At 55.1% G+C, this 8,743-nt stretch overlaps 1 protein-coding gene across 1 annotated transcript; it reads left to right on the top strand.

The window, feature by feature from the left end:
- Positions 1 to 3,080: 3,080 nt before the first annotated feature.
- On the top strand, positions 3,081 to 8,165 carry LOC308052408 (RAC-beta serine/threonine-protein kinase-like; the record flags this gene model as incomplete). Its single annotated transcript, XM_080364488.1, has 4 exons — positions 3,081 to 3,307; positions 4,609 to 4,696; positions 5,968 to 6,070; positions 7,967 to 8,165. The coding sequence occupies 4 exons, from the start codon at positions 3,081 to 3,083 to the stop codon at positions 8,044 to 8,046; spliced, it is 498 nt and encodes a 165-aa protein (XP_080220614.1). The 3' UTR covers positions 8,047 to 8,165.
- Between the last annotated feature and the right edge of the window lie 578 nt (positions 8,166 to 8,743).

Consider the following 8,743-nt stretch of genomic DNA (forward strand, 5'->3'; position numbering starts at 1 on the left):
GTGATTCTGGCGCCATTTTGAGCCCTGAGGTGATTTCCCGCATTTTCTGAGGTGATTCTGGCGCCATTTTGAGCCCTGAGGGGATTTCCCGCATTTTCTGAGGTGATTCTGGCGCCATTTTGAGCCCTGAAGTGATTTCCGCCATTTTCTGAGGTGATTCTGGCGCCATTTTGAGCCCTGAAGTGATTTCCCCGCCATTTTCTGAGGTGATTCTGGCGCCATTTTGAGCCCTGAAGTGATTTCCCGCCATTTTCTGAGGTGATTCTGGCGCCATTTTGAGCCCTGAAGTGATTTCCCGCCATTTTCTGAGGTGATTCTGGCGCCATTTTGAGCCCTGAAGTGATTTCCCGCCATTTTCTGAGGTGATTCTGGCGCCATTTTGAGCCCTGAAGTGATTTCCCGCCATTTTCTGAGGTGATTCTGGCGCCATTTTGAGCCCTGAAGTGATTTCCCGCCATTTTCTGAGGTGATTCTGGCGCCATTTTGAGCCCTGAAGTGATTTCCCGCCATTTTCTGAGGTGATTCTGGTGCCATTTTGGACCCCGAAGTGATTTCCCGCCATTTTCGAGGTGATTCTGGCGCCATTTTTAGCCCTGAGGTGATTTCCCGCCATTTTCTGAGGTGATTCTGGTGCCATTTGGAGCCCTGAAGTGATTTCCCGCCATTTTCTGAGGTGATTCTGGCGCCATTTGGAGCCCTGAAGTGATTTCCCGCCATTTTCTGAGGTGATTCTGGCGCCATTTTGAGCCCTGAAGTGATTTCCCGCCATTTTCTGAGGTGATTCTGGCGCCATTTTGAGCCCTGAAGTGATTTCCCGCCATTTTCTGAGGTGATTCTGGCGCCATTTTGAGCCCTGAAGTGATTTCCCGCCATTTCCTGAGGTGATTCTGGCGCCATTTTGAGCCCTGAAGTGATTTCCCGCCATTTTCTGAGGTGATTCTGGCGCCGTTTTGGACCCCTGAAGTGATTTCCCGCCATTTTCCGAGGTGATTCTGGCGCCATTTTGAGCCCTGAAGTGATTTCTCGCCATTTTCTGAGGTGATTCTGGCGCCATTTGGAGCCCTGAAGTGATTTCCCGCCATTTCTGAGGTGATTCTGGCGCCATTTTGAGCCCTGAAGTGATTTCCCGCCATTTTCTGAGGTGATTCTGGCGCCGTTTTGGACCCCGAAGTGATTTCCCGCCATTTTCCGAGGTGATTCTGGCGCCATTTTTAGCCCTGAAGTGATTTCCCGCCATTTTCTGAGGTGATTCTGGCGCCATTTTGAGCCCTGAAGTGATTTCCCGCCGTTTTCTGAGGTGATTCTGGCGCCATTTTGAGCCCTGAAGTGATTTCCCGCCGTTTTCTGAGGTGATTCTGGCGCCATTTTGAGCCCTGAGGTGATTTCCCGCCATTTTCTGAGGTGATTCTGGCGCCATTTTGAGCCCTGAAGTGATTTCCCGCCATTTTCTGAGGTGATTCTGGCGCCATTTTGAGCCCTGAAGTGATTTCCCGCCGTTTTCTGAGGTGATTCTGGCGCCATTTTGAGCCCTGAGGTGATTTCCCGCCATTTTCTGAGGTGATTCTGGCGCCATTTTGAGCCCTGAAGTGATTTCTCGCCATTTTCTGAGGTGATTCTGGCGCCATTTTGACCCTGAAGTGATTTCCCGCCATTTTCTGAGGTGATTCTGGCGCCATTTTGAGCCCTGAGGTGATTCTAGCGCCATTTTGACCCTGAGGTGATTCAGGCGCCATTTCCTGAGGTGATTCTGGCGCCATTTTGACCCTGAGGTGATTCAGGCGCCATTTCCTGAGGTGATTCTGGCGCCATTTTGACCCTGAGGTGATTTAGCGCCATTTTGTCTCCCCTTCTCCTCCTCCTCTTCCTTGTCCTTTTCTTCCCTCCTTCTCCTCTTCCTTCTCCTCCTCTTCCTTCTTCTTCTCCTTCTCTTCTTCTCCTTCTCTTCTCCTCCTTCTCCTTCTCCTTCTCCATCTCCATCTCCATCTCCTTCTCCTTCTCCTTCTTCTCCTTCTCTTCCTTCTCCTTGTTCTCCATCTCTTCCATCTCCTTCTCTTCCTTCTCCTCCTCTTCCATCTCCTTCTCCTTCTCCTCTTCTCCTTCTCCATCTCATCTCCATCTCCATCTCCATCTCCATCTCCTTCTCCTTCTCCTTCTCCTTCTCCTTCTCCTTCTCCTTCTCCTTCTCCTTCTCCTTCTCCTTCTCCATCTCCATCTCCATCTCCATCTCCATCTCCATCTCCATCTCCATCTCCATCTCCATCTCCTTCTCCTCCTCCTTCTCCTCCTTCTCCTTCTCCTCATTCTCCTCCATCTCCTTCTCTTCCTTCTCCTCCATCTCCTTCTCCTCCATCTCCTCCTTCTTCTTCCTCCTCTTTCTCCTCCTCTTCCATCTCCTCTTCCTTCTCCTTCTCCTCCTTCTCCTCCTTGCCTTCTTTTCCATCTCCTTCTCCTCTTTCTCCTTCTTCTTCTCCTCCTTCTCCTCCTTCTCCTTCTCCTCCTCCTTCTCCTCCTTCTCCTCCTTCTCCTCCTTCTCCTCCTTCTCCTCCTTCTCCTCCTTCTCCTCCTTCTCCTCCTTCTCCTCCTTCTCCTCCTTCTCCTCCTCCTCCTCCTCCTCCTCTTCCATCTCATTCTCCTTCTCTCCTTCTCCTTCTCTCCTTCTCCTTCTCCTTCTCCATCTCCATCTCCATCTCCATCTCCATCTCCATCTCCATCTCCATCTCCATCTCCATCTCCTTCTCCTTCTCCTTCTCCTCCTTCTCCTTCTCCTTTCTCCTTCTCCTTCTCCTTCTCCTTCTCCATCTCCATCTCATCTCCATCTCCTTCTCTTCCTTCTCCTCATTCTCCTCCATCTCCTTCTCTTCCTTCTCCTCCATCTCCTCCATCTCCTCCATCATCTCCTTCTCTTCTATCTCCTTCTCCTCCTTCTCCTTCTCCTCCTTCTCCTTCTCCTCCTTCTCCTTCTCTTCCATCTTCTTCTCCTCCTTCTCCTCCATCTCTTTCTCTTCCATCTCCTTCTCTCCCTGTTTTTCCTCCTCCTCCTCCTCGTCCCCGTGTTTCCTCACGCCCCCCAATGTCCCGCAATGTCCCCGCAGGTTCTGGAGGACAACGACTACGGGCGCGCGGTGGACTGGTGGGGGCTGGGGGTGGTGATGTACGAGATGCTGTGCGGCCGCCTGCCCTTCTACAACCAGGACCACGAGCGGCTCTTCGAGCTCATCCTCATGGAGGACATCCGCTTCCCCCGCTCGCTCGCGCCCCCCGCGCGAGACCTGCTGGCCGGCCTGCTCAAGAAGGACCCCAAGCAGAGGTTGGGGACGATGGGGACATTGGGGACATTGGGGACGATGGGAATGTTGGGGACATTGGGGGCGATGGGGACGTTGGGGCGATGAGGACGATGGGGACATTGGGGGCGATGGGGACATTGGGGACGATGGGAATGTTGGGGACATTGGGGGCGATGGGAATGTTGGGGGCGATGGGGACAATGGGACATTGGGGACAATGGGAATGTTGGGGACGTTGGAGGTGATGGGGACCATGGGGGACATTGGGGGCAATGGGGACCATGGGGACATTTGGGATGATGGGGACAATGGGGACGTTGGGGACAATGGGAATGTTGAGAGCAATGGGGACATTGGGGGCGATGGAATGTTGGGGGCGATGGGGGACAATGGGGACATTGGGGACAATGGGAATATGGGGGACGTTGGGGGCGATGGGGACATTTGGGGGCAATGGGAATGTTGGGGACATTGGGGGCGATGGGGACGTTGGGGCGATGGGGACGATGGGGACATTGGGGGCGATGGGAATGTTGGGGACATTGGGGGCAATGGGGACGTTGGGGACAATGGGGGCGATGGGGACAATGGGGACAATGGGGATGATGGGACATTGGGGACATTGGGAGCAATGGGAATGTTGGGGACAATGGGGACATTGGGGACGATGGGAATGTTGGGGACATTGGGAGCAATGGGAATGTTGGGGGCAGTGGGGACAATGGGGACATTGGGGACAATGGGAATGTTGGGGACGTTGGGGGCAATGAGGACAATGGGGACGATGGGGACGTTGGGGCGATGGGGACGATGGGGACATTGAGGGCGATGGGAATGTTGGGGACGTTGGGGGCAATGGGGATGTTTGGGACAATGGGAATGTTGGGGACAATGGGGACATTGGGGGCAATGGGGACGTTGGGGACAATGGGGGCGATGGGGACAATGGGGGCGATGGGGACAATGGGGACATTGGGGGCAATGGGGACATTGGAGGCAATGGGAATGTTGGGGACATTGGGGACGATGGGGACCTTGGGGGGCAATGGGGACATTGGGAGCAATGGGGACATTGGGGACAATGGGGGCGATGGGGACAATGGGGGCGATGAGGATGATGGGGACAATGGGGACATTGGAGACGATGGGAATGTTGGGGACGTTGGGGGCAATGGGGACAATGGGGACAATGGGGACTTTGGGGACGTTGGGGACGATGGGGACAATGGGGACACCATGGACATTGGGGACGATGGGGACACCATGGGGACATTGGGGACATTGGGGACAGGGGGGATGACGCGCGCCGGGTGTTGCGCAGGCTTGGGGGGGGACCCCGCGACGCCCAGGAGGTGATGGAGCACCCCTTCTTCTGCGGCCTCAACTGGATCGACGTGGTGCACAGGAAGGTGGGGAACCGGAAACGGGAAACGGGAAACGGGAAGAGGAAGTGGGAAAGGGGGAAGAAGGAAAAGGGGGAAAGGGAAAGGGAGGGGAAGGGGAAAGGGAGGGGAAGGGAAGGGGAAAGGGGAAGGGAAGGGAAATGGCAAATGGGAAGGGAAAGGGGAAGGGAAGGGAAAGGGGAAGGGAAGGGAAGGGAAATGGGAAATGGGAAGGGAAAGGGGAAGGGAAAGGGAAAAGGAAGGAATGGGGAAGGGAAGGGAAGGGAAGGGAAGGGAAGGGAAGGGAAGGGAAGGGAAGGGAAGGGAAGGGAAGGGAAGGGGAAGGGAAAGGAAGGGAAAGGGGAAAGGAAGGGAAACGGAAAGGGAAAGGGGAAGGGAAGGGAAAGGGAAAGGGAAGGGAAATGGAGGAAAAGGGGAGAGGAAGGGGAAAGAAAAGGGAAAAGAAGAAGCAAGAGGGGAAAGGAAAAGGAAAGGCAAAGGGAAAGGAAAGGGAAATGGGAAGGGGAAGGGAAATGGGAAAGGGAATGGGAAAGGGGAAGGGAAAGGGGAAGGGAAGGGAAAAGGGAAAGGAAGGGAAAGGGAAAAGGAAGGGGAAGGGAAAGGGGAAGAGAAATGGGAAAGGGGAAGGGAAAGGAAATGGGAAAGGGGAAGGGAAAGGAGAAGAGAAGGGAAAGGGGAAGGGAAGGGATAAGGGAAAGGAAGAGGAAGGGGAAGGGAAGGGAAAGGGAAAGGGAAAAGGAAGGGAAGGGAAAGGGGAAGGGAAAGGGAAAGGAAAAGGAAGGGGAAGGGAAAGGGAAAGGGAAATGGGAAAGGAAATGGGAAAGGGGAAGGCAAAGGAGAAGGGAAGGGAAAGGGGAAGGGAAAGGGAAAGGGGAAGGAAAGGGAAAGGGGAAGCGGAAGTGGAAGGGGAAGGGGAAGGGAAGGGAAAGGGGAAAGGAAGGGAAAGGGAAAGGGAAAGGGAAAGGGAAGGGAAATGGGAAAGGAAATGGGAAAGGGGAAGGGAAAGGAGAAGGGAAGGGAAAGGGGAAGGGAAGGGAAAAGGGAAAGGAAGGGAAAGGGGAAGGGAAGGGAAATGGGAAATGGGAAGGGAAAGGGGAAGGGAAAGGGAAAAGAAAGGGGAAGGGAAAGGGAAAAGAAAGGGGAAGGGAAGGGAAAGGGAAAGGGGAAGGGAAAGGGAGAAGGAAGGAATGGGGAAGGGAAGGGGAAAGGGAAAGGGAAAGGAAAAGGAAAAGGAAAAGGAAAAGGAAAAGGAAAAGGAAGCATCCCTGTCCCCACAGCTGGTGCCGCCGTTCAAGCCGCAGGTGACATCGGAGATCGACACGCGGTACTTCGATGACGAGTTCACCGCCCAGTCCATCACCATCACCCCCCCCGACCACTGTGAGTGTCACTGTCACCTGTCCCCTTGTCACCTGTCACTGTCACCTGTCCATCACCATCACCCCCCCCGACCACTGTGAGTGTCACTGTCACTGTCACCTGTCCCATTGTCACCTGTCACTGTCACCTCTCCCCTTGTCACCCGTCCCCTTGTCACCTGTCACCTGTCACCTGTCCATCACCATCACCCCCCCGACCACTGTGAGTGTCACTGTCACCTGTCACCTTGTCACCTGTCACCTGTCCCCTTGTCACCTGTCACCTGTCACCTGTCCATCACCATCACCCCTCCGACCACTGTGAGTGTCACTGTCACTGTCACCTGTCCCATTGTCACCTGTCACTGTCACCTGTCCATCACCATCACCCCCCCGACCACTGTGAGTGTCACTGTCACCTGTCCCATTGTCACCTGTCACTGTCACCTGTCACTGTCACCTGTCCATCACCATCACCCCCCCGACCACTGTGAGTGTCACTGTCACTGTCACCTGTCCCCTTGTCACCTGTCACTGTCACCTGTCCATCACCATCACCCCCCCGACCACTGTGAGTGTCACTGTCACTGTCACCTGTCCCATTGTCACCTGTCACTGTCACCTGTCACCCATTCATCACCATCACCCCCCCGACCACTGTGAGTGTCACTGTCACTGTCACCTGTCCCATTGTCACCTGTCACTGTCACCTGTCACCCATTCATCACCATCACCCCCCCGACCACTGTGAGTGTCACTGTCACTGTCACCTGTCCCATTGTCACCTGTCCCCTGTCACCTGTCCCCTTGTCACCTGTCACTGTCACCTGTCCCCTGTCACCTGTCCCCTTGTCACCTGTCACTGTCACCTGTCCCTCACCATCACCCCCCCGACCACTGTGAGTGTCACTGTCACTGTCACCTGTCCCATTGTCACCTGTCACTGTCACCTGTCACCTGTCACCTGTCCATCACCATCACCCCCCCGACCACTGTGAGTGTCACTGTCACTTGTCCCATTGTCACCTGTCACCTGTTCCCTTGTCACCTGTCACCTGTCCATCACCATCACCCCCCCGACCACTGTGAGTGTCACTGTCACTGTCACCTGTCCCATTGTCACCTGTCACTGTCACCTGTCCCCTTGTCACCTGTCACCTGTCCCATTGTCACCTGTCACCCGTCCCCAGTCCATCACCATCACCCCCCCGACCACTGTGAGTGTCACTGTCACCTGTCCCATTGTCACCTGTCACCTGTCCCCTTGTCACCTGTCACCTGTCCCTTGTCACCTGTCACCTGTCACCCATTCATCACCATCACCCCCCCGACCACTGTGAGTGTCACTGTCACCTGTCCCCTTGTCACCCGTCCCCTTGTCACCTGTCACTGTCACCTGTCCATCACCATCACCCCCCCGACCACTGTGAGTGTCACTGTCACCTGTTCCCTTGTCACCTGTCACCTGTCCCTTGTCACCTGTCACCTGTCACCTGTCACCTGTCCATCACCATCACCCCCCCCGACCACTGTGAGTGTCACTGTCACTGTCACCTGTCACCTTGTCCCCATCCATGTCCCTTTATCCCCATCCCTGTCCCTTTGTCCCCATCCATGTCCCTTTGTCCCCACATCCCCACTATTGTCCCTTTGTCCCCATCCCTGTCCCTTTGTCCCTTTGTCCCCATCCCTGTCCCCATGTCCCCATCCCTGTCCCTTTGTCTCCATGTCCCCATCCCTGTCCCCATGTCCCCATCCCTGTCCCTTTGTCCCCATCTCTGTCCCTTTGTCCCCATCCCTGGCCCTTTGTCCCTTTATCCCCATCCCTGTCCCTTCATCCCCACATCCCCACATCCCCATCATTGTCCCTTGTCCCCATCACTGTCCCTTGTCCCCATCATTGTCCCTTTGTCCCCAGATGCCACCTCGGGCTCCCCGGATCTGGACCAACGGACCCACTTCCCCCAGTTCTCCTACTCAGCCAGTATCCGGGACTAATGGGCCACCAAGGCCACCAAGGCCACCAGGGGCCACCAGGGCCACCGGGGCCACCAGGTTTGCCGCCCCTCCCCCCCCCGGCCTCGTTTGCCCCTTTTCATTAATTATTATTAATTATTCCTCTCTTTTTCCCTTCATTTCCAACCTCTTTTTGACCCCCAAACCCAACGTCCCATGTCCCCCCCATTTCACCCCAAAATCGGGATGAAACACATTGGGGACACATTGGGGACACATTGGGGACACACGTTGTCCCCATCGTCCCCAAAATCCGAGTGATTCCCCCCAAAAAAGCCCCAAAATTGGGGGTTTCGGTGCCTTAAAGTGACGCGCGGGTGTTGTTGTCACCGGGGGCGGTGACGCGGTGACAAGGTGACGCGGTGACAAGGTGACGCGGTGACAAGGTGACGTGGTGACAAGGTGACGTGGTGACCGTCACCCGCTCGCGGGTTTTTACAATAAAATCGGGGGAGTTTTTGGGGTGGTTTTGGTTCTTTTGGGGGGAAATTGGGGATTTGGTGGCACCAAGTGGTGGCTTTGGTGGCCCTAATGTCCCCAATAGTGTCCCTAAGTGTCCCCAATAGTGTCCTTGATGTCCCTAATGTCCCCAATAGTGTCCCCAATAGTGTCCCTGGTGTCCCTAAGTGTCCCCAATAGTGTCCCCAAGAGCCTCAATAGTGTCTTGAGTGTCCCCAAG

Source organism: Nesoenas mayeri, assembly GCF_963082525.1.
Source record: "Nesoenas mayeri genome assembly, contig: SCAFFOLD_172, whole genome shotgun sequence".
NCBI classification, from domain to species: domain Eukaryota; kingdom Metazoa; phylum Chordata; class Aves; order Columbiformes; family Columbidae; genus Nesoenas; species Nesoenas mayeri.